Here is a 25,767-nt window from a genome sequence, read left to right on the forward strand (position 1 = left end):
TGGGAGGAGGCTATGGAGTCCCCCTGGGTGATGTCCACAATGCTCGAGGAGTACCGATTCCAAATCCGGTGCCGGCCCCCATCCTTCTGGGGCTTTTGTGTCACCACGAAGAAAACAAAGAAAACCCTGCGGCTGGACATCTCCTCACTCCTGGACAAGGGTGCTATCCCTAGGATAGAATGGCTAGGTGGGTTCTACTCCATTTATTTTGTGGTCCCAAAAAGAGGGACCATAAAATAACATATTTGACATATTCTGCACATCCGCAACCTCACTGGGTACTTGAAGGTACTGAGGTTCCACATGCTGTCCCCAGCCGGCGCGTTGCAGGGGCCAGTGGTTTGTTACGCTGGACACGAAGGATGCATACTTCCATGTTCCTGTTCACCCAGCTCATTGGCAGTACCTCCGATTCGCTTTCGAAGGGATGGCTTACGAATTCATGGTTCTTCCCTTCGGCCTCTTCTTGGCAGCCCTCACTTACAAAGTGCATGGACACTGTCCTGGCACCTCTCACATCCTGAAGATTGTTGATCCTCAATTACCTGGACGATTGGCTGATTTGTGCCCGACCACGTCCCAGGTCCTGTCAGACAGAGACATGCTCCTGACCCATATCGGCGGGCTGGGCATTACTGTAAACGACAAGAAGAGTTGTCTAACACCCACCCAGAGGGTGAGAGCACGCCTGCCCACCAGAAGGGTTCAGGTGATCTTATCTTGCTCCGACCACTTTCGGCAGGGGCTGGTGGTATCTGCCCTGACAACGCCTGTTGGGCTTGCTGACAGCGGCCTCGTTGCTGATTCCCCTGGGCCTCCTCCATCTCCGGCCACTTCAACGGTGGTTCAATTCCCACCGGCTGCACCTGAAGTGCCACCGTCACCACCAGCTGCGGGTGACCGCACAGTGCCTCAGGGCATTGTTGAGGTGGCACTGTCACTCCTTTCTCCCACGTAGGGTGGAGATGCTGAGGATGTGCTGCCGGGAGCTGGTCAGCCCAGTTGCCTCCCAGATCGGTTGGGGGGTGTGTGACCAAGGGCAGGTCGGCCAGCGACTTCTGGCTACCCCCTTGGAGCGGCAGGCACATCAATACACTAGAGCTGCGAGTTGTTCTGCTGGCCCTGCGGTCTTTCCTTCCACATCTGAAGGGAAGACATGTCCTGGTGAGAACGGACAACACCACAGTGGTGGCTTACATAAACCTTCAGGGTGGACTGAGGTCCCATCATCTCCATCTTATGGCACGGGAGCTCCTTCTCTGGGCATGGTTACCAAGTAAGCGATTTGTTTTGCCTGATTATTAAAATGTGACGCAGCATTTGTGTGTTGGAGTAACTTTTAATTCTTATTTGACCTACCGTTTCTATCATACGCCATTGTATTCAATGGGGGCTCAAGGCGGTACCATTCTGCTCATCTGATGAAGGTGCACATAGATCAGATTCAAACTTTGAAGACCGAGATCGAGTCAATGAAGGCAGACCAACAGAAAGAGAAACATTATCTGAGGGCAGAGATACAGGTGACAGCTGATGCATTGGTCCAGAGCCAGGCGGCATTGGCGGAGAGTCAGGGGGAGAATGACGCTTTGAAGAGGGCGAGGAACAAGATGGAGTCACAATCCATGCCAGTCACACCTGTGAGCTCTGGAACTCCACGTCTGACAGGCAGAGTCAACGTACCTGGCGGGTTCATCAGGTCGTCTGTTCACCCAGACATTTCCATTCCTCTTCTGACAACAGAACTTGACCAACTGCTCAACAGGCACAGCAAGGGCTGTCCAGACCGTTATGCTGTTCTGCTATATCCAAATGCAGCTGGCTTACATCTTCAAAATGCTTTATTATCCAAATGTAAAATAATATATAATGTACAGTACTGTACAGTACTGTATTTATTCATCAGCATCTTCATGCTTTCCTGAATAAAATAATGATAAAAATACTTTTTCAAAATGCCGATGTTTATTTAGTTATGGATCCATAACGAATTACTATGGGAATAAATATCACTGAATTACAGAAATATTGGAAGAAAGTTGTCTAATGAAGGTAAACAAATTGTTGCTTTACCGGAAAATACTCTTTTAAACAGACATGGTCACATTGTACAGCGGCATTATGGCTATTAGTTTGTAGGTGAACAATATACTTTCCTAGAAGGAGGATAGGGGGAGAATGCTATCGTCAAATGTATTTCTTAGTTGGCTGTATCACAACCGGCCGTGATTGGTTGCAATTTCGGTTTAATCCACCAAAGACAAACAAATAATCCACCAAAGACTAAACAAACAATAGAACAAAAAGTATTGTTATGTATCACATCCGACCATGATTGGGAGTCCCATAGGGCGGCGCACAATTGGCCCAGCATTTCTCTCCCTCTAAAAACAGAAATAAATGTTTTGGCCTTTAAAAATATTATTTTGGCCTTTATTTAGATTACATTCGCTAACTTTCATCTTTTACAAAACAAAATAACCTCAAAAATATCATTACATATATTATCAAGTTGATGGCACAGTCATATATCCCGGCATCTACATAAAGCTGAGTGACTCACTCATTCATGACTGGATCAAAATAAATAAGTACCAACATTCTTTAATACATACATGTTTTGGCTATCCTGACCTGGACACCATGTACAGTACTACAGTACAGGACAATATACCTTAACCAACACCTCTCTGTATTTTGATACTTTGTGGATGGGGCCTCCAGAGTGGTGCAAAATGTGTTGCTACAGATACAGGTTCAATACCCTTACCGGGCGCCACCGGGAGACCCATGAGACGGCTTTTGGTTTTCATTTATAATCCTCTATATGTAATTATTGCCGGAGAGACACGTCATATTTTTCTATATAATGTAGGCGACATGAGTCTCACTAGTGTTGAGTAATGTGCTGGTTAAAAGTGGTGTAGGTCTTATTAATTTAAAGAGCATATTGAAGTTAGAAGCAATATGATTTGAAGCAATAGCCAACTATTTTAGCACCGTTTCGTGCTGCTCTGAGACAAGCATGGGGACTGGTCTTTAGAAATCAATGAGATTTTTATTTTTCACTGAATGTCCGTTTGGGTATTGGTTAGACTACAATTATACAATTAGGGTGTAGAAATGTTATGCTCTTAGTGTAACCTTTATTTAACTAGACAATTCCCCATTGGGGAATTGAACCCCGGTCTCCTGCGTGGCCGCATGTCACAGGGATTCTTTAGCTAAATAACCCAATACTGTAGCCTACCGTCACGTTGTACAGCTCCATATTTTAAGTTCCATGCTAACGGAAAAACAAAGGGTTTTTCATTTAATCTTGGAATAGAAACACCATAATATTAATCTAATTTAGCAAATTTTTTAAAAATCAGTCCCATATACTATGTTCTTAAAAAAAGGTTTAAAATTCTCTAGTACAGACACTATTGAAGGCTATGAAGTAGACACTTAAATAACGTGCCATAGAATTCTGCGGCACCATGCAAGCTGTGCTGCAGTACGCTGCAACTTTTAAAGGACGAACCACTGTAAGAATGCTGCTCATTAACTATTGCTCAGCATTCAACATCATAGTACCCTCCAAGCTCATTATTAAGCTCAAGGCCCTGGGTCTGAACCCCGCCCTGTGCAACTGGGTCCTTCCTGACGGGCCACCCCCACGTGATTAAGGTAGGAAACAACACCTCCACTTCGCTTATCCTCAACACTGGGGTCCCAGAAGGATGCCTGCTCAGCCCCCTACTGTACGCCCTGTTCACCCATGACTGAGTGGCCACGCACGTCTCCAACTCAATCATCAAGTTTGCAGATGACACAACAGCAGTTGGCCTGATTACCAACAATGACAAGACAGACTACAGGGAAGAGGGTGAGGGACCAGGAAGTGTGGTGCCAGGAAAATAACCTCTCAGCCAATGTCAACAAAAGAGCTGACCGTGGACTTCAGGAAACAGCAGAGGGGGCATCTAACTCAAGGTCATCAGACTGTTAAATAGCCATCACTGGCACATTAGAGGCTGCTGCCCTTTATACATAGACTTGAAATCACTGGCCACTTTAATAATGGAACACTAGTCACTTTAATAATGTATACATATTTTGCATTACTCATCTCATCTACTGAATTCTATCCTATTCTCCTGTATCTTATTCTACTGTCACAGCCCCTCTGCATTGCAGGGGCGGTTCCTCCTGCAGGCAGAGAAGGGTCGTTAGTGATTGGAGCCACCTGGGCTCAGGGTATTTAAACTACTTCACTGACCACTCGTCTCTCTCTCTTTCTGCTCCTCCAGGTATGATCCTGTTTTCTTTGTTCCTTTGTAATTCATGTAGTTTTCATTCAGTCATATTCACACACACAGATTCACACATCCCTGCACTTTACATACACCCTACATTATGATACTTTCACACCTCATTCCTTTTTCTTTGTTTAAAGTTAATCGTTTTTGGTTTATAATAAATAACCTTTTGATTGGCCTATACCTGTTCGTGTCCCCTCATTTTTGCCACAGGCTATGAGCCGGCCTGTGACACTACTTAGTTTATGACTAAGATACATTGCTCGTCCAAATATTTATATATTCTTAATTCCATTCCTTTATTTTAGATTTGTGTGTATTGTTGTGAAATTGTTAGATATTACTGCACTGTTGGAGCTAGAAACACAAGCATTTCGTTACACCTGCAATAACATCTGCTAAACGCGTGTATGTGACAAATACATTTGATTTCATTTGATCCAGTCGTGTAAGACCACTGGAACTCGGTCTGTGACATGTTTGAGAGGTTGGTGGAGCAGTGGTGGGCAGTGACAGACGTGCTGTCCAACCGGACTGTCACCAAGCTGCATGAGACCAGGACTCTCGAGCTCCCAGAAAACCACTGGCAAATAATGACAGAGATCAAGTATGTCTTGGCAACCCTAAAATGAGCAACCACCGCCATGTCATCTGAAAGGTTTCTCCTCTGCAGAAATTATGACAGTCCCTCGGAAAACACATGCAGGTATTAATGTATATTAAAATGAGGCTATATTGTATGTAGGTTAATACAGTATTGTTAAAATTAGCGTATATTGTAGGATAATAGTAGCCAAATGTTGTTTCAGTCATTGTCTTATTGAGAGTATTAGAATAAACAAAACCATTCATTTTTTTCCATATTTATGAAAAATCTTTGAGGAATAGGATATGCAAAATGGTATAATATTTATTTCAAAATGCCTTTAATATCAAATTTAAATAAATGTTTTAATTTAGAAAATGAAATTAAAAGGTTAACATTTGGCTGCTTCTCAATGAAAACATCTGTTCCTCGTATGCATGCAATTCACACAGGAGTAGGTTATCAGGGGAAACATGATTTTATTTAGTCAAGTTAATCTGCCAGGGTGCTAAAAAGGAGTAAAAATGTGCATTTGAATTTACGAAATGTCTGATCAATTTTATTCAAATCGTCTAAGAAAATTCTCTCTCAATACAACAAAATTCTATGTTGATAAATCAAATGCATCAAAACTATAGCTTTAATGAAATGTAGGCCCTATTAAAGCCTCTAAATATAGGTTATCAGGTCACAAAGCCGTTTAAAATGCCGACATCAGCGAATGCAATGCCGAACCTGGGCCGGGATTCATCACCTTGGAATTGACAGCGCCACAAATGCAGTGCCAAAGATGATCCTAAACAGGCATAGTCAGCGGAGCTCCGTGGTGCATGGAATGAATGGAAAGCGCCATCATCTTTTATTTTCTATAGGTCATTTTACTCTGTGGGAAAAAAATAACAATTAATGAGGGTCGGCAGCAAAATTGACAGAAATGTGCATCCCTTTTGTCTCCATCTTTCAATGTAAACTGTAAATGATTCTGTCTGTAATGTTATTTTAATTGCGTGTTCGAACCCCAGGAAGACTAAAATCAAATCAAAACGTATTTGTCTCATGCGCCAAATACAATTGATGTAGACCTTACTGCCTACTTATACAAGCCCTTAACCAGCAATGCAGTTTAAAGAAAATAGAGTTAAGAAAATATGACAAAATAAACTAAAGTAAAAAATGCTTTAAAAAGTAACATTAAAATAACAATAATGAGGCTTTATACTGGGGGTACTGATACCAAGTCAAGGCCTTCCTCTGACACACCTAGTGTTAAGGTCCTGGATTGCAGGAATCTTGACGCCAGTGATGTACTGGGCTGTTACACACTACCCTCTGTAGTGCCTTACGGTCAGATGCCTAGCAGTTGCAATACCAGGCAGTGATGCAACCAGTCAACTTTTTGAGGATCTGGGGACCCAATCTTTTCAGTCTCCTGATGGGGAAAGGGAGTTGTACTGCCCTTTTCATGACTTTCTTGGTGTGTTTGGACCATGATAGTTTTTGGTGACACCAAGGAATTTGAAAATTTCGACCTGCTCCACTACAGCCCATTCGATGTGAACGGTGGCGTGTTCAGCCCTCCTTTTCCTGTAGTCTACGATCATCTCATTTGTCTTGCTCAATTTGAGTGAGAGGTTGTTGTCCTGGCACCACACTGCCAGGTCTCTCTGAAATCCTCCCTTTAGGCTTTAGGCTGTCAAATATTCACCTTATGACATCCAGTGGAACAGTCACTTTACAATAGTGCATCTAAATCTTAAAGGGGGGGTGAGGTATTCCTTAAAGAGGTGGGGTTTCAGGTGTCTCCGAATGTGGTGATTGACTCCGCTGTGATCAGGCCAACCACCATTGGGGGCCAGAGCAGCAGTAAACTTAGCGGGAACTGTACTTCCTCAGTGGTAGGGAGGCGAGCAGGCCAGAGGTGGATGAACGCAGTGCCCTTGTTTGGGTGTAGGGCCTGATCAGAGCCTGGAGGTACTGAGGTGCCGTTCCCCCTCACAGCTCCGTAGGCAAGCACCATGGTCTTGAGCGGATGCGAGCTTCACACTGGAAGCCAGTGGAGAGAGCGGAGGAGCCCGTGTTGAGGATTAGCGTGGCAGATGAGTTGTAGGGTTTAATGGTACAGGCAGGAGCCCAGCCAACAGCGAGTTACCACCTGACAAGGGGAGGCCCGTTCCTGTGTGAGGCAGGGTCATTCCATGAGAGCATCCAGTTGCAATGTTAGGGAGGTGTTTCCAGTCACGCAGGGTCCTTAACGCTCTAATGATGAGCTTTGTGGGCACTATGGTGGGCAGTCCTGGGAGGAAGAGCAGCTGTCTGTAGTTCAGCTTGAGGTGGTGATCCGTCATCCACACTGATATTCTCACATGCAGAGTGTTCCCACCTGGTCAGAAGGGGGAAAGGGAAAGATTAATTGTGTGGTCTGCATAGCAATGATAGGAGAGACCATGTGAGTTTGACTGTTGGGACTTGGTGTATAGCGAGAATAGGAGAGGGTCTACAGAGCCCTTCACCAGTGGGAGGTAATGGTGAGGGAGACAGATGACCTGTGAGCCTGTCAGGTACCAGATGCCCAACTTGGAAAGCACTTCATGGCTCACAGTATCGAAGGCAGCCGATGGTCTGAGAGCAGAGGAGAGAGAGTCATTTAGGCAGGTTACAGAGAAGAGCAGTCTTTGAATGACTAGTCTTGAAACCTCTGGTTTGGATCAAGAAGGTCATTCAGAGAGAGATAGCGGGAGAGCTGGCCAAGGACTACGTTCAAGAGTTTTGGAGAGAAAAGAAAGAAGGGATACTGGTCTGTAGTTGTTGACATCGGAGGTCGATGTAGGTTTTTTTCAGAAGGGGTGCAGACTCTCGCTCTCTTGAAGACGGAAGGGACGTAGCATTTTGATGATTTCTCCGGAAATGGTCTGGAGAAGAGAGGAGGATTTAACCAGGTTGACGGCAGGTTGAGAACAAGTTGACTCATCAGGCCAACCACCATTGTCGTCAGTAAACTTAATGATTAGTGTTGGATTCGAGCTTGAACAAGCAGTCGTGGGTGAACAGGGAGTACAGGAGGGGACTGAGCACACACCCCCGAGGGGCCCCGTGTTGAGGATTAGCGTGGCAGATGAGTTGTTGCCTACCCTTACCACCTAGGGGAGGCCCGTCAGGAATTCCATGATCCAGTTGCAAAGGGAGTTGTTTAGTCCCAGGGTCCTTAACTTAATGATGAGCTTTGTGGGCACTATGGTGTTGAACGCTGAGTTGTAGTCAATGAACAGCATTCTCACATAAGTGTTCCTTTTGTCCAGGTGGGAAAGGGAAGTGTGGAGTGCGATTGAGTTTGTCTGTTGGGGCGTTATGCAAATTGGAGTGGGTCTAGGGTTTCTGGGATAATGGTGTTGATGTGAGCCATGACCAGCCTTTCAAAGCACTTCATGGCTACAGACGTGAGTGCTACGGGGAAGTAGTCATTTAGGCAGGTTACCTTCATTTTCTTTGGCACAGGGACTATGGTGGTCTGGTTGAAACATAGGTATTAGGTGTTACAGACTCGGCCGGCTGGTCTGCACATTTTTATTTCACCTTTATTTAACCAGGTAGGCTAGTTGAGAACAAGTTCTCATTGACACATTGGCCAAGATAAAGCAAAGCAGTTCGACACATACAACAACACAGAGTTACACATGGAATAAACAAACATACAGTCAATAATACAGTAGAAAAAGTCTATATACAGTGTGTGCAAATAAGGTAGGATAAGGGAGGTAAAGGCAATAAATAGGCCATGATGGCAAAGTAATTACAATATACCAATTAAACACTGGAGTGATTGATGTGCAGAAGATGAATGTGCAAGTAGAGATACTGGGGTGCAAAGGAGCAAGATAAATAAATAAATACATTAAGGGGATGAGATAGGTGGATGGGCTATTTACAGATCAGCTATGTACAGGTGCAGTGATCTGTGAGCTGTTCTGACAGCTGGTGCTTAAAGCTAGTGAGGGAGAAAAGAGTCTCCAGCTTCAGTGATTTTTGCAGTTCGTTCCAGTCATTGGCAGCAGAGAACAGAAAGGAAAGGCGATCAAATGAGGATTTGGCTTTGGGGTTGACCAGTGAGATATACCTGCTGGAGCGCGTGCTACGGGTGGGTGCTGCTATGGTGACCAGTGTGCTGAGATAAGGTGGGGCTTTACCTAGCAAAGACTTGTAGATGACCTGGAGCCAGTGGGTTTGGAGACTAGTATGAAGCGAGGGCCAGCCAACGAGAGCGTACAGGTCGCAATGGTGGGTAGTATATGGGGCTTTGGTGACAAAACGGATGGCACTGTGATAGACCGCATTCCAATTGGTTGAATAGTGTTGGAGGCTATTTTGTAAATGACATCGCCGAAGTCGAGGATCAGTAGGATGGTCAGTTTTACGATGGTATGTTTGGCAGCATGAGTGAAGGATGCTTTGTTGCGAAATAGGAAGCCAATTCTAGATTTCATTTTGGATTGGAGATGCTTAATGTGTGTCTGGAAGGAGAATTTACAGTCTAACCAGACACCTAGGTATTTGTAGTTGTCCACATATTCTAAGTCAGAACCATCCAGAGTAGTGATGCTGGATGGGCGGGCAGCGATCGGTTGAAGAGCATGCATTTAGTTTTACTTGCATATAAGAGCAGTTGGAGGTCACGGAAGGAGAGTTCTATGGCATTTAAGCTCGTCTGGAGGTTAGTTAACACAGTGTCCAAGGAAGGGACAGAAGTATACAGAATGGTGTCATCTGTGTAGAGGTGGATCAGAGAATCACCAGCAGCAAGACCGACATCATTGATGTATACAGAGAAGAGAGTTGGCCCAAGAATTGAACCCTGTGGCACCCCCATAGAGACTGCCAGAGGTCCGGACAACAGGCCCTCCGATTTGACACACTGAACTCTATCAGAGAAGTAGTTGGTGAATCAGGCGAGGCAGTCATTTGAGAAACCAAAGCTGTTAAGTCTGCCGATAAGAATGTGGTGATTGACAGAGTTTAAAGCCTTGGCCAGGACGATGAAGACGGATGCACAGTGATGTCTCTTATCGATGGCAGTTATGATATTGTTTAGGACCTTGAGCGTGGCTGAGGTGTACCCATGACCAGCTTTGAAACCAGATTGCATAGCGGAGAAGGTACGGTGAGATTTGAAATGGTCAGTAATCTGTTTGTTAACTTGGCTTTCGAAGACCTTAGATAGGCAGAGTAGGATAGATATAGTTCTGTAGCAGTTTGGGTCTAGAGTGTCTCCCCCTTTGAAGAGGGAGATGATCGCGACAGCTTTTCAATCTTTAGGATTCTCAGATGATATGAAAGAGAGGTTGAACAGGCTAGTAATAGGGGTTGCAACAATTTCGGCAGATCATTTTAGAAAGAGAGGGTCCAGATTGTCTGTCCCGGCTGATTTGTAGGGTCCAGATTTTGCAGCTCTTTCAGAACATCAGCTATCTGGATTTGGGTGAAGGAGAAATGGGGGAGGCTTGGGCGAGTTGCTGTGGGGGGTGCAGGGCAGTTGACCGGGGTAGGGGTAGCCAGGTGGAAAGCATGGCCAGCCGTAGAAAATTCTCAATTATGGTGGATTGATTGGTAGTGACAGTGTTTCCTAGCCTCAGTGCAGTGGGCATCTGGGAGAAGGTGCTCTTATTCTCCTTGGACTTTACAGTGTCCCAGAACTTTTTTGAGTTTGTGCTACAAGATGCAAATTTCTGGATGAAAATGCTAGCCTTAGCTTTCCTAACTGCCTGTGTATATTGGTTCCTAACTTCCCTGAAAAAATGCATTTCAAGGGGGCTATTCGATGCTAATGCAGTACGCTACGGGATGTTTGCTCTCTGCTGGTCAAGGGCAGTCAGGCCTGGAGTGAACCAATGTCTATATCTATTCCTGGTTCTACATTTTTTGAATGGGGCATGCTTATTTAAGATTGTGAGGAAGGCACTTTTAAAGAATAACCAGGCATCCTCTACTGACGGGATGAGGTCAATATCCTTCCAAGATACCCGGTCCAGGTCGATGAGAAAGGACATGCTCTTTGAGTACAGGTCCTGGTAATCTGTCTGGCCCCGCGGCCTTGTGAATGTTGACATGTTTAAAGGTCTTGCTCACATCAGATATGGAGAGCGTGATCACAAAGTCGTCCTGAACAGCTGGTGCTCTCATGCATGCTTCAGTGTTGCTTTCCTCGAAGCGAGCATAAAAGGCATTTAGCCCATCTGTTAGGCTCACGTCACTTGGCAGCTCGCGGCTGGGTTTCCTCTTTGTAGTCCGTAATAGTTTGCAAGCCCAGCCACATCCGATGAGTGTCAGAGCCGGTGTGGTAGGACTCAATCTTAGCCCTGTATTGACGCTTTGCCTGATGGTTGATTGTTTGTCTGAGGGCATAGCGGGATTTCTTATAAGCGTCCAGATTAGTGTCCCACTCTTCGAAACGGCAGCTCTAACCTTTAGCTCAGAGCGGATGTTGCAATCCATGGCTTCTGGTTGGGATATGTACGGTCACTGTGGGGACAACGACATCGATGCCCTTATTGATGAAGCCGGTGACTGAGGTGGTATACTCCTCAATGCCATTGTATGAATCCTGAAATATATTTCAGTCTGTGCTGGCAAAACCGTCCTGTAGCGTAGCATCCATGTCAACTGACCACTTCCGTATTGAGCAAGTCACTGGTACTTACTGCTTTAGTTTTTGCTTGTAAGCAAGAATCAGGAGGATAGAATTATGGTCAAACTATCCAACTGGATTGCGAGGGAGAGCTTTGTACGCGTCTCTGTGTGTGGTGTAAAGGTGGTGTAGAGTTTTTTTCCTCTGGATGTGACATGCTGGTAGAAAGGAGGTAAAAGATATTTAAGTTTGCCTGCATTAAAGTCCACGGCCACTAGGAGCGCTGCTTCCGGATGAGCATTTTCTTGTTTGGGAGACAAGTGTTCAGTCAAAAAAGACAGACACGCCTCTATAGGTCAATTAGAAAATGGACACACGTCTGTTGACCAATAAGGAGTGGCAGACAGCAAAGTGGCACTGATGACCTCAGACAGAGACAACCTCAATCAGTATTGACTGGGTCATTGTATGTGTGCGGTTAATTCATCAAGTATTTATGTAGGCAACTCAGTTGAAGCAACCTCTGAAGACTATCTAAAAACATACCTTGTTGCTGAACAGAGAGCAACACTATATAACCATTGAACCCAGTCTTGGGTATGATAGCTTTCACACAGACATATCGACTAACACTATAGCTGAAATTACAGCACAACTTCCTTAAGTGTCCTCTTCCCTGAAACTCACACACAATACAACGCATTGTGCTTAACAGTAAAAGAGAAATTGAGAAGGAGAGAGAAAAGGAAGGAGAGAGAAAGACTGCTTTGCCTGTGTGGGTGGCTTCCTGGGTGACTGGGTAGAACTGTACTGAGATATCAGGGTGTGTGTGTGTGTTTCCCCTCAGCTGGGCTGCTGCTATTGTTATCACACTGCCTATCAGGAAACAGGCTCAGGGAGGTGGCATGGGTGTGTGTGTCTGGGGGGCAGACAGACCCAAGTCCTTTTTCCTGCACAGTAACACGTTGTTTAGAGCCTCTAGCTCAGGGCCGATGATTTTTCATATAATATTTAGCTGATGCCAGGAAGGTGAAGGAGGTTAGGGAGTACAAGGGGGGTTAGGGAGAAAGGCCAGGGAGGGTAGAGAGAGAGGCAGGGGTTACAGCAACAACAAAAAAATACCATGACTGAAATTTAAGTTGATCTCAGATCGATTGTCTGCGGGGCCAAGTTAACCTCTCCTTTCATGTAAAAAAGTATGCTTTTTAGGAAAAGGATCATTGTTATTATGTTTTAATATAAAATGATATAAAATGTACCCTGTTTTCTCCCCAATTTCGTAATTGGTAGTTACAGTCTTGTCACATTGCTGCAAATCCCGTACGGACTCGGGAGAGGCGAAGGTCGAGAGCCATGTGTCCTCCAAAACACAACCCAACCAAGACATAATGCCCACTTAACCCGGAAGCCAGCGGCACCAATGTGTCGGAAGAAAAACCGTGCACTGCACCCGGCCCGCCACAGGAGTCGCTAGTGCACAATGGGAGAAGGACATCCCTGCCGGTCAAACCCTCCTCTAACCCAGACGACGCTGGGCCAATTGTGCGCCGCCCCATGGGTCTCCCAGCCGTGGCCGGCTTCGACAAAGCCTGGACTCAAACCCAGAATCTCTAGTGACACAGCTAGCACTGTGATGCAGTGCCTTAGACCACTGCACCACTCGGGAGGCCAGAGGATAATTTTGTACATGTATTAAACTGCGAGTTTGACCAATTCCAGTCCTCTTGCTTAGGTGTTCCGGGGTCCTCGCCAGGATAATTTCTATGTAGATGGACTTTTTGAAAGGACATTCTACTCCAAATTGTATGAAAATAAAATTATGCTGACATATAATTTCCACCTCCAGAAATGAATCCAATAACATATCGGTAAAAAATTATGTTATTTTAACATATTGGACCATACATATAACCTATGCATGGTCTATATCAGGAACTCAGTTGGGGTCTCAACTTACTGCTGAGTTAGAATAGCAGAATACACAAGGTGCAATTTCAAAATTTGGTTGTGCATCAGCAGTTTGCCTCGTGTTATGTCAGTCACTGACAGCCCACGTCAGCAAAAATGTTTAAGATTGTTAAGTTATTTTTGATTTATCCCTCATTTTACCAGGTAAGACACAGGGGTTAACACCCCTACTCTTATGATAAGTGTCATGGGATCTTTAGTGACTACAGAGAGTCAGGACACCCGTTCAACATCCCAAACCGAAAGAAGGCACCCTACACAGGGCAATGTCCCCAATCACTGCCCTGGGGCATTGGGATATTTTTTGGACCAGAGAAAAGAACACCTCCTACAGGCCCTCCATCACCACTTCCAGCAGCATCTGGTCTCCCATCCAGGGACCGACCAGGACCAATCCTGCTTAGCTTCAAAGGCAAGCCAGCACTGGGATGCAGGGTGGTATGCTGCTATCTAAACTTGCAGTAATCATGGTCGAATGATTACTGCAAGGGGGGCCCCATTGACTTTGTTAGTCACTCTCACTCTGATATCATATTAGAAACTGGAAAACAATTATACGCCCTATGGCAAAATGTGTAGAATTGCAGGAAATGACCAGTAAAACTGCTAATTATTCTCTCCGCCCCAGAGAAAAATGAGTAGAATTGCATGAAATTAGTTATGAAATCGCTAAATCTTCGATCCACCCCATGGCAAAATGTGTTGAATTGCAGCAAACTTCCTTTAAAACGAACATTTACGGACGATGACACAATTCGACTTACGGTAATTCTGATTCTTTGTAGCCCCCAAGAGAGTATAGGGAAGTGTGAACTTCCAAAATGGCAGATCAGGGCCAACCACTCTTTTTAGGTTATAGCTTGGTGAATTTGGTTTTGTTCACTTGGTAGGTCACCAGACAACTCCAAAAGCTTTCATTGGGAACCACCATTGAGTTGTAGGGTTGGGCCATGTAAGCCATGTGCAGGTATGGATAGCACAGCGATTCACATGGATCTAGGGTATAAGTGTGTGTATGCGTGTGATTGCGTGTGTGTATACGTGGGATTGCGTGTGTGTATACGTGGGATTGTGTGTATGCGTTCGGGGCGGCAGGAAGTCTAGTGGTTAGAGTGTTGGGCCAAAAGGTTGCTGGATCGAATCCCCAAGCTGACAAGGTAAAAATCTGTCGTTCTGCCCCACTGTTCTCCGGTAGGCTGGCATTGTAAATAAGTATTCTTAACTGACTTGCCAGGTAAAATAAAAACATCGCCACCCACCTCGATTGTCTTGCGCCAGGCGTTCCTTCTTCACATTGAGGGTCAACTCCCTCAGTCTCTCCAGATCCTGTTGGTACATCTCCCTCTGTCTCTCCAGCTCCTCTCTCTTCTCCTCCAGCCTCCTGCACTCCTCCTCTCTCTGCCTCAGACTGTCCTCTGCAGCCTCTGCCTGCAACCGGTGGCGCTCCCGCTCGCTCTCCCAACGAGCCTGGGTAGAAACAAGATTCAACTTGACTGAATGCAGACTGGAATAATACTGCATTAAGTAAAAGTCACAGGGTGAGTTTGAGGTCGTCTTGTTTTGGCGGGAATTATCATGATCGTATTAATGTGGTTCCCTTTTACTAGTATTATGAGATTTAATGATCTACATAGTGCAATTGTAATGGAGACAAACTGGAGGGCGACCATAAATCTAATTTTGACTGTGTCCCACCTGCTCCTGTCGGTGCAGTAATTGCAACTTGTAGAAGCTGGCCAGCTCCTCCCTTTGCAGGGCCAGCATCCTCTGTTTCTCCTGCTCCAGGAGCACATTGCCACGGTGACAGCCAGGGAAGGAGGCACGCTCAGTGAGGGAGCTGCGCTGCAGCTTGATGTGGCGGTCTTGCTGGGTGATGATGGCCTAAATCAAATCAAAATCAAATCAAATGTATTTGTCACATACACATGGTTAGCAGATGTTAATGCGAGTGTAGCGAAATGCTTGTGCTTCTCGTTCCGACAATGCAGTAATAACCAACGAGTAATCTAGCCTAACAATTCCAAAACTACTACCTTATACACACAAATGTAAAGGGATAAAGAATATGTACATAAAGATATATGAATGAGTGATGGTACAGAACGGGCATAGGCAAGATGCAGTAGATGGTATTGAGTACAGTATTTACATATGAGATGAGTAATGTAGGGTATTCAAACAAAGTGGCATAGTTTAAAGTGGCTAGTGATACATGTATTACATAAAGATGCAGTAGATGATATAGAGTACAGTATATACATATGAGATGAATAATGTAGGGTATGTAAACATTGTATTAAGTAGCATTGTTTGAAGTGGCTAGTGATTTCCAATTTCCATCAATTCCCATTATTAAAGTGGCTGGAGTTGAGTCAGTGTGTTGGCAGCAGACACTCAATGTTAGTGGTGGCTGTTTAACAGTCTGATGGCCTTGAGATAAAAGCTGTTTTTCAGTCTCTCGGTCCCAGCTTTGATGCACCTGTACTGACCTCGCCTTCTGGATGATAGCGGGGTGAACAGGCAGTGGCTCGGGTGGTTGTTGTCCTTGATGATCTTTATGGCCTTCCTGTGACATCAGGTGGTGTAGGTGTCCTGGAGGGCAGGTAGTTTGCCCCCAGTGATGCGTTGTGCAGACCTCACTATCCTCTGGGGAGCCTTACGGTTGAGGGCGGAACAGTTGCCGTACCAGGCGGTGATACAGCCCGACAGGATGCTCTCGATTGTGCATCTGTAGAAGTTTGTGAGTGCTTTTGGCGACAAGCCGAATTTCTTCAGCCTCCTGAGGTTGAAGAGGTGCTGCTGCGCCTTCTTCACGATGCTGTCTGTGTGAGTGGACCAATTCAGTTTGTCTGTGATGTGTACGCCGAGGAACATAAAACTTACTACCCTCTCCACTACTGTCCCATCGATGTGGATAGGGGGGTGCTCCCTCTGCTGTTTCCTGAAGTCCACAATCATCTCCTTAGTTTTGTTGACGTTGAGTGTGAGGTTATTTTCCTGACACCACACTCTGAGGGCCCTCACCTCCTCCCTGTAGGCCGTCTCGTCGTTGTTGGTAATCAAGCCTACCACTGTAGTGTCGTCCGCAAACTTGATGATTGAGTTGGAGGCGTGCATGGCCACGCAGTCGTGGGTGAACAGGGAGTACAGGAGAGGGTTCAGAACGCACCCTTGTGGGGCCACAGTGTTGAGGATCAGCGGGGTGGAGATGTTGTTACCTACCCTCACCACCTGGGGGCGGCCCGTCAGGAAGTCCAGTACCCAGTTGCACAGGGCGGGGTCGAGACCCAGGGTCGCGAGCTTGATGACGAGTTTGGAGGGTACTATGGCGTTAAATGCTGAGCTGTAGTCGATGAACAGCATTCTCACATAGGTATTCCTCTTGTCCAGGTGGGTTAGGGCAGTGTGCAGTGTGGTTGAGATTGCATCGTCTGTGGACCTATTTGGGCGGTAAGCAAATTGGAGTGGGTCTAGGGTGTCAGGTAGGGTGGAGGTGATATGGTCCTTGACTAGTCTCTCAAAGCACTTCATGATGACGGAAGTGAGTGCTCCGGGGCGGTAGTCGTTTAGCTCAGTTACCTTAGCTTTCTTGGGAACAGGAACAATGGTGGCCCTCTTGAAGCATGTGGGAACAGTAGACTGGGATAAGTATTGATTGAATATGTCCGTAAACACACCAGCCAGCTGGTCTGTGCATGCTCTGAGGGCGCGGCTGGGGATGCCGTCTGGGCCTGCAGCCTTGCGAGGGTTAACACGTTTAAATGTTTTACTCACGTCGGCTGCAGTGAAGGAGAGTCCGCATGTTTTGGTTGCGGGCCGTGTCAGTGGCACTGTATTGTCCTCAAAGCGGGCAAAAAAAGTTATTTAGTCTGCCTGGGAGCAAGACATCCTGGTCCGTGACGGGGCTGGTTTTCTTTTTGTAATCCGTGATTGACTGTAGACCCTGCCACATACCTCTTGTGTTTGAGCCGTCTAATTGCGGATTGGGGAGACTGGTGGAGAGGAGGAGATACGTGGGTCAACTTCTGGAAAGCATGAGGCTTGTGGTCACGGACCATAAGCAATCAAAAGACTAGTCTACCAGTCTCCATATGATGTCATTTTATCATTTTCATTGACATGCAGACAGACGGGGTCTGGCGTCTCGCATTGGTTAGTGTAGAAGGCCGCAGTCCGATTGAGTTTGTGCAGAAATTATTTGGTTGTGCAAACCCACAGTTTCATCAGTTGTCCGGGTGGCTGATCCGACAGCCGGATGTGGAGATCCTGGGCTAAGGTGGTTACACGTGGTCTGCGGTTGTGAGGCTGGTTGGACTTACTGCTAAATTCTCTAAAATGACATTGGATGCAGCTTATGGTGATAAATTAACATTTAATTTACTGGCAACAGCTCTGCTGGACATTCCTGAAGTCAGTATGCCAATTGCATGCTCCCCCAAAACTTGAGACATCTGTGGCATTGTGTTGTGTGACCAAACTGCACATTTTAGAGTGGTATTTTATTGTCCCCAGCACAAGGTGCACCTGTGTAATGATCATGCTGTTTAATCAGCTTCTTGATATGCCACACATGTCAGGTGGATGGATTACTCCTTCATTACTAAGTAATGATAGCGTAAAGAAGCTTTTGTTCTGTCCCCATTTGGAATAATGGGTCATCTAATCTATTTAACTGGAAATACTGGTACAGTTCGCTACCTAACTAACAGTTCAGGTTGAGTAGCCCTGAAAAACATTTCTGAACGACCTGGTGTGATGCTCTTATCACTGTTTACTCAACATAAGCTACACTGCTGGCCTTGTTGTGGGGACAGGGAGTGTGTTGCCCTGGTCACCCTGGAACTTAAGTTGTGGCTCAGTCTGTCCTTTCAAGACATTTTCTCATCCAATTTCTCTGTGTTTGTTAACGTGAGTGAGTGTGTGTGACCAACCGGTGGCTGCTCCAGGGCCTGAATCTCCTTAAGCTGGGTGTCAGAGCAGGCTCTCTGGCTCCTGTTTCTGGCCTTGTCCCCTCCACTGTAGTTTTTCTTCTTCACACTGCCTTCTAACACACACACACACACACACACACACACACACACACACACACACACACACACACACACACACACACACACACACACACACACACACACACACACAGGGAATTAGGGCTGGGACGATACCAGTATTGCAATACTCGTTAGTATCGTGGATAGGAAACGAAACACAAAGCTGACTTAACTTCTTTAAGAAAACAGCCCTAGTGATGGAAACAAACATCCTAATGATGACATCCCAAGTCACATTTAAGCTATAGCACACAATGTTTTCTGGTATTGCATCAGCCCTAATGGGAATACAATGGTGATAGAGCACATGTAGACCAGGGCAGGCAGGTGGAGGGGACTTACTCTTGTTGAGGATGGTGGGGCTGCTGTCGTAGCCCTCGAAGGTGTCTGCTCTCCTGGGCATAGCCCCGGACCCTAACGCCTCCTCTGGACATGGCGCTAGCTCTGTCACACCAGACAACAACAGGTTCTGAAGGTTCTCCACTGGAGAGCGTGAGCGAGATGGAGGCAGGTAGAAAGAAATATTAATAATAATGTTTTAAGAAAGAACAAGAGTAGTGAGGACGGAGCTAACCCTACTATTTTTTACAGTTGGGTACAGTTGCAATCCATATTTTTGTTTTTGTTGGGGGCCTGTTTTGCATGTTATTTTGGCATTAATACGTGTCACATATCAGTTTGCAAACAACATACTTTTTTTGGGGAGGGGGGTTAATAAAGCTGCACAAATGCTTCAAAATGCAGGTGTTTCAGCCTAGCTCAGTGCTTTCTGTGGTGATGGGGCAAGCCAGTGGAAAATACGGAGCGTAGGGGTTGGTAATGTCCTCTAGTTGCGCTATGATTGGCTCAGTGTTCTGTCACTCATGGGGACACTACGTCACCGACAAATCTAAGGGTAGAGCTCGAAAATTCAAGCACCTTGGGTGCTGCCATAGAGTTACATTAGAAGTGCCCAAACATGAAGGCTCAAGGTCATTGGCCACACATAAAATGATGTCGAATCACATTATATTTACAGCAGCTTTGATTGGACTGATCATGTCAACAGCATATTTCAAAATCTTAGCTAGCAAGCTAGCAGTCATCATGAATCAGGTCGACAATCTACTGGCAAATACTTTTTAATCCTTGTCATATGAAGAGAAATAATGAAGAGAAATTATAGATAAAACGTATCGGTGGCTAACTGCAAGCATTGCAAAGCATTCACTAGCCTGCTATTCAGTGGAGTGGGTGTGTGTTCTCTTTTCCAAGCTTATAGGGACATTCAACATTGGCCATGGTGTCAATCCAGCATGATTTATGACGGGCTCAAAACAACTGGAAACTCAGAACTGGAAAATCTGATGGGAACTGGGAAAATACGTTTTGAACGGTCATCCAACTTGGAATTGCAAATCAGGAACTAGGGCCTCTTTCTAGCGCTCCGACCTGAAGATCACTGACGTCATTCACAATTCAACCTTGTTTTTTTCCAGAGTCCCCAGTTGTCTTGAAAGCACCATAAATCCAGAGAATGGCAGACTTTGATAACAAAGTTTGAGGACAAAATTTGCCCACGTAGGACCTTCCTGAGTCCAAAAATGTCTTGTATGCTGCTGCATAAATTATGTAATATGCCAGGGACATATGTATACTGTAGCTAAGAAAGTAATACTAAGTGTATGTTGTGTAGTAAGCTGTTAGTAGCCCATGTGTCTCACCCTAATAATTTGGTCCCGTTTCCCCTCCTAATTTCACATACTGTTTTGACTTGGTGGTGCACATGTAGCCTATAGCCTGTTTTAGAGAAATGTAATCATTGAATATTGTAAGAGCTTTCATTGTCTGCTTATATGCCCCCTTTATTTATCATACGGTTCTGGCTTGGTGTACAGGAAGAATAATGTAAGAACGGCCCAAGTTCTCGAAGTCTGTCGCTGTCCATTTTAAAAGTGCTGAACAAATAGTTATATTGACTACATCTGTCCTAGCTCGCTCATTAATGTCTTAATCGAAATAACGGATTGCCTCTTATCCTCTCGTCGTACACTTAAGCCATAGTTTGTACCCTCTTAATTGTCAGTAGAAACCACATTTCTTTAAGCAAGTCAGCCATATCAGCAGTTTTTTTAAAGGCAGTAAATGAGGCTGAATTAACTCTTTGCTGCCAGTCAAGGCTCCGCTGATAGCCAGGTGTAGCAGTGGTAAGGTGTTGGGACACCTTTATTTAGGTCCTAACAGTGTGTGGCCACCCTTTGTCACCGTTAAAGTGCAATTAATGTATTGTTTAGTGTTGTGTTTTGTAATGGGTTTGCAGGCATGCATCTCAAAAGTTTCTTTTTTTTGGTTTGCCCCACCAAGTTTTACATGCTAAAATCGCCACTGGTTGGGTGTTTGTACGTAACACAAACTAATCTAATCAGTCTGAATGATTTGGGAATTACATTAATAATTTGTTGTCTTGTGTTGGATCAAAAACCTATACACTATAACAAAAAAAGCCAGTGTATTGTATTCTGTACTGCACGTGTTGTGTCTGTTGTACCTTCAGTGATGGCTCCCTTGAGCAGCGTCTCCCCCTGGTGGAGGTCTGAGGCGTCACCACGCAGCAGCAGATGGGAGCGTGAGGCGATATTCTCAAGACCAGCCACGGACTCTGCCATGTCTGCAAACAGCTGCAGCTTCTCTGTCAGACCTGCCACGATCTGGCCATCCTTCTGGCTCAGACTATCTGGGAGAGGAGAGAGGGACAGAAGAATAGAGTTCTCAATAATCAAATTCTCCTAAATAAATGGAACACAAGAGAAAAATGGAGCAAATGTGAATGTTGTTGACTGGTGCATGAGCAAACCCTTATGGCCTAGCATCGACATTACACTACTTTACAAAGATAGGTGGTCTATCTGACTGTCTGTCTGTCGGTCCGTCGTTAGTTACCTTGGAACTCTTTGAATTTGGCGGCTCGAGCCTCCTCCTCACTGAAGAGCCTCTCTGTGTGTCGACAACTAAGAGAGAGAGAAGAGAGAGGAGAGCGAAGGAGAATAGAAAGAGGAAAGGAGAGTTAGCAAAAGAAAGAGCGAGTAAGAGTGACAGCAAGAGGGAGCGAGAGAGAATGAAAAAGAGAGCAAGACACAGACCCATACTGAGAGTAAAAAACATTAGGAACACCTTTCTGATATTGAGTACCCCTTTGCCCACAGAACAGCCAGAACAGCCTCAAATCGTTGAGGCATGGACTACAAAGTGCTGAAAGTGTTCCACATGGATGATGGCCCATGGTGACTCCAATGCCTCCCACAGTTGTGTCAAGTTAGCTGGATGTCCTTTGGGTGGGGGACCCTTCTTGATACTCACTGGAAAATGTTGAGTGTGAAAAACCCAGCAGCGTTGCAGTTCTTGACACAAACCGGTGTGCCTGGCACCTACTACCATACAACATTCAAAGGCATTTACAGTTGAATTCAGAACCCAAATACATTTAACCTCAGTTTTTCACAATTCCTGACATTTAATCCTAGTAAAAAGTCCTCTTTTGGATTGAGGTCAGGTCTTTGTGATGGCCACTCCAATACCTTGACTTTGTTGTCCTTAAGCATTTTTGCCACAACTTTGGAAGTATATGCTTGGGGTCATTGTTCATTTGGAAGACCAATTTGCGATCAAGATTTAACTTCCTGACTGATGTCTTGAGATGTTGCTTCAATATATCCACATAATTTTTGTACCTCATGATGCCATCTATTTTGTGAAGTGCACCAGTCCCTCATGCAGCAAAGCACACCCACAACATGATGTTGCCACCCCCGTGCTTCACGGTTGGGATGGTGTTCTTCGGCTAGCACGCCTCCCCCTTTTTCCTCCAAACAGTTCTATTTTTGTTTCATCAGACCAGAGGACATTTCTCCAAAAAGTATGATCTTTGTCCCCATGTGCAGTTGCAAACCGTAGTCTGGCTATCTTATGGCAGATTTGGAGCAGTGGCTTCTTCCTTGATGAGCAGCCTTTCAGGTTATGTCGCCATAGGACTCGTTTTACTGTGGATATAGATACTTTTGTACCCGTTTCCTCCAGCATCTTCACAAGGTCCTTTGCTGTTGTTCCAGGATTGATTTGCACTTTTCGCACCAAAGAACGTTAATCTCTAGGAGACAGAACGAGTCTCCTTCCTGAGCAGTATGACGGCTGCGTGGTCCCATGGTGTTTATACTTGCATACTATTGTTTGTACAGATGAATGTGGTACCTTCATGCATTTTAAAATTGCTCCCAAGGATGAAACAAACTTGTGGAGGTCTAAAAACTAAATTCTGAGGTTTTGGCTCATGTATTTAGATTTTCCCATGATGTCAAGCAAAGAGGGACAGAGTTTGAAGGTAGGCCTTGAAATACATCCACAGGTACACCTCCAATTGACTCGAATTATGCCAATTAGACTATCAGAAGCTTCTAAAGCCATGACATAATTTTCTGGAATTTTCCAAGCTGTTTAAAGGCACAGTCAACTTAGTGTATGTAACTTCTGACCCACTGGAGTTGTGAAATAATCTGTCTTTAAACAATTGTTGGAAAAATGACTTGTGTCATGCACAAAGTAGATGTCCTCACCGACTTGCCAAAACTATAGTTTGTTAACAAGAAATTTGTGGAGTGGTTGAAAAACGAGTTTTAATGACTCCAACCTAAGTGTATGTAAATTTCCGTCTTCAACTGTACATGTTTCAAGCAGACCACCATCCCTGTGCCCAAGAAAGCGAAGGGGACCTGCCTAAATGACTACCGCCCCATAGCACTCATATCGTTAACCATGAAGTGCTTTGAAAGGCTGGTCATGGCTCACATCAACACCATAATCCCGGAAACCCAAGACCCACTCCAATTTGCATACCACCCCAACAGATACACAGATGACACAATCTGAATATCACTCCACACTGCTTTTTCCCACCTGGACAAAAGGAACACCTATGGGAGAATTCTGTTCATTGACTACAGCTCAGTATTCAACGCCATAGTGCCCACAAATCTCATCACTAAGCTAAGGACCCTGAGACTAAACACCGCCCTCTGCACACCCCTCAATGGTGTGTGCTTAGTCCCATCCTGTACTCCCTGTTTACCCACGACTGCGTAGCCAAGCACTACTCCAACACCATCATTAAGTTTCCTGACGACACAACAGTGGTAGGCCTGATTACCGACAATGATGAGATAGCCTTTTGCGAGGAGGTCAGATACCTGGCAGTGTGGTTTCAGGACAACAATCTCTCCCTTAACATAAGCAAGACAATGGAGCTGCATTGTTGGTAAGGTCTAAAGCTGTTTTATTCGGTGCAAGTGACAAAATTTGATATGATCCTGATGTCAATGGCCACTGACACGCCGGAGAAGTGTGCTCTTAACCATCTGAATCCCTGTTTAAACTGTGCTGGGCAGACGGCAGACCCTGGTGTCAAATTCGAACGGTTCGAATGGTGGGGTCATTGAATTTAAAAAATATATATGTACCCCCTTTTTCTCCCCAATTTCATGGTATCCAATTAGTAGCTACTATCTTGTCTCATCTCTACAACTCCCGTACGGGCTCGGGAGAGACGAAGGTCGAAAGTCACGCATCCTCCGAAACACAACCCAACCAAGCCGCACTGCTTCTTCACACAGCGCGCATCCAACCCGGAAGCCAGCCACACCAATGTGTCGGAGGAAACACCGTGCACCTGGCGACCTTGGTTGGCGTGCACTGCGCCCGGCCCACCACAGGAGTCTCTGGTGCGGGATGAGACAATCTCTACCGGCCAAACCCTCCCTAACCCGGCCAATTGTGCGTCGCCCCACGGACCTCCCGGTCGCGGCCAGTTGCGACAGAGCCTGGGCGCAAACCCAGAGTCTCTGGCAGCACAGCTAGCGCTGCTGTACAGCACCCTTAACCACTGCGCTACCCAGGAGGACCACACAATTGAGAGAGATACTGTGAAGAGCTCCTGAGGCCCATTGTCATGCCAGTCATCCACTGCCATCACCTCATGTTTCAGCTTAATAACGCACAGCCCAGTGTCGTAAGGATCTGTACACAATTTTTGGCAGCTGAAAATGCCCCAGTTCTTCCATGGCCTGTATACTCACCAGACATGTCACCCATTGAGCATGTTAGGGATGCTCTGGAGTGACGTGTTTGACAGCGTTTTTCAGTTCCCGCCAAAATCCAGCAACTGAAGAGGAGTGGGACAAAATTCCACAGGCCACAATCAACAGTCTGATCAACTCTGCAAAGGAGATGTGTCTCGCTGCATGAGGCAGAAATGGTGGTCACTGACTGGTTTTCTGATCTGTGACCAACAGATACGTATCTGTATTCCCAGTCATGTGAAATCCATAGATTATGGCCTAATGAATTCATTTCAATTGGCAGATTTCCTTATATGAACTGTAACTCAGTAAAATCTTTGAAATTGTTGCACGTTGCATTTATTTTTTCTGTTCAGTATCATCCCCTTTTCACACAACTCTGCCAACCTGATCCGAACCGTACTGACAGATATATATATATATATTTTTTACACTTGTGCTTTGTTTGTAGTATATAATAACACCTTGTGCTGTGCCTTGTTAGTTTAGTAATAAAAGAACCAGAACTGGGAAACCTTACCTTTGACCGTCATTCCTGCATTCTTATAGGTACACCATAGTGCCAATATCACTCCTCAACCTAGCTTAAGATACAGTTCATCCTGGTCCTTTTCTTTAACCTGTGTGTGTGTACCTTTCCACTGCCTGGCGGAGGTGTGTCATCCAGGTTTTGCGCTCCTCCTTGGAGGCAGTGTGGATCTCGTACATCTCAGGCTCATTGGGGGAGGCACAGATTAGGAACATGGCCTTCTCCTCATGGGCCACCTCCCTCACAATCAATTTCTGGAGGGAGATCACTGATGGCTTGTTGTCCTGGGGGAGATACAGAAGGCAGCTAGAAGTCACATTGAAAGAAAATAACACCAGAAAGCAAAATGGAGACACTATTCATAGTTCGAGACCAGGGATTGGTATCTCCAGTCCTCGGGAGATTTGGTATCACACTTCTGACCCAGCTAAGGGAAAAGGGAATACCTAGTCAGTTATACAACTGAATGCCTTCAACTGAAATGTGTCTACGCATTTAACACAACCCCTCAATCAGAGTGGTGCGGAGGGCTGCCTTTAATCGACATCCACGTCTTCTGGGAACAATGGGTTAACTGCCTTGCAGTTGCGCAGAACGACAGATTTTTAC

The 25,767-nt window shown here is 45.4% G+C and overlaps 1 protein-coding gene across 1 annotated transcript in view; it reads right to left on the reverse strand.

The window, feature by feature from the left end:
- Window positions 1-5,393: 5,393 nt before the first annotated feature.
- The window catches only part of LOC118358637 (rho guanine nucleotide exchange factor 18-like), a 42,306-nt gene continuing 21,932 nt past the window's right edge, over window positions 5,394-25,767 (reverse strand). The window contains exons 9-16 of the mRNA XM_052481157.1: window positions 25,264-25,442; window positions 21,445-21,512; window positions 21,053-21,238; window positions 18,868-19,008; window positions 18,406-18,515; window positions 15,170-15,355; window positions 14,734-14,941; window positions 5,394-5,773 (exon numbers count right to left, since the gene is read on the reverse strand). Of these exons, the coding sequence (XP_052337117.1) occupies window positions 5,769-5,773; window positions 14,734-14,941; window positions 15,170-15,355; window positions 18,406-18,515; window positions 18,868-19,008; window positions 21,053-21,238; window positions 21,445-21,512; window positions 25,264-25,442 (1,083 nt within the window). The 3' untranslated portion in view covers window positions 5,394-5,768. The remainder of the gene's footprint in view (window positions 5,774-14,733; window positions 14,942-15,169; window positions 15,356-18,405; window positions 18,516-18,867; window positions 19,009-21,052; window positions 21,239-21,444; window positions 21,513-25,263; window positions 25,443-25,767) is intronic.

Source organism: Oncorhynchus keta, chromosome 26 (genome assembly GCF_023373465.1).
Source record: "Oncorhynchus keta strain PuntledgeMale-10-30-2019 chromosome 26, Oket_V2, whole genome shotgun sequence".
In the NCBI taxonomy this organism is placed as follows: domain Eukaryota; kingdom Metazoa; phylum Chordata; class Actinopteri; order Salmoniformes; family Salmonidae; genus Oncorhynchus; species Oncorhynchus keta.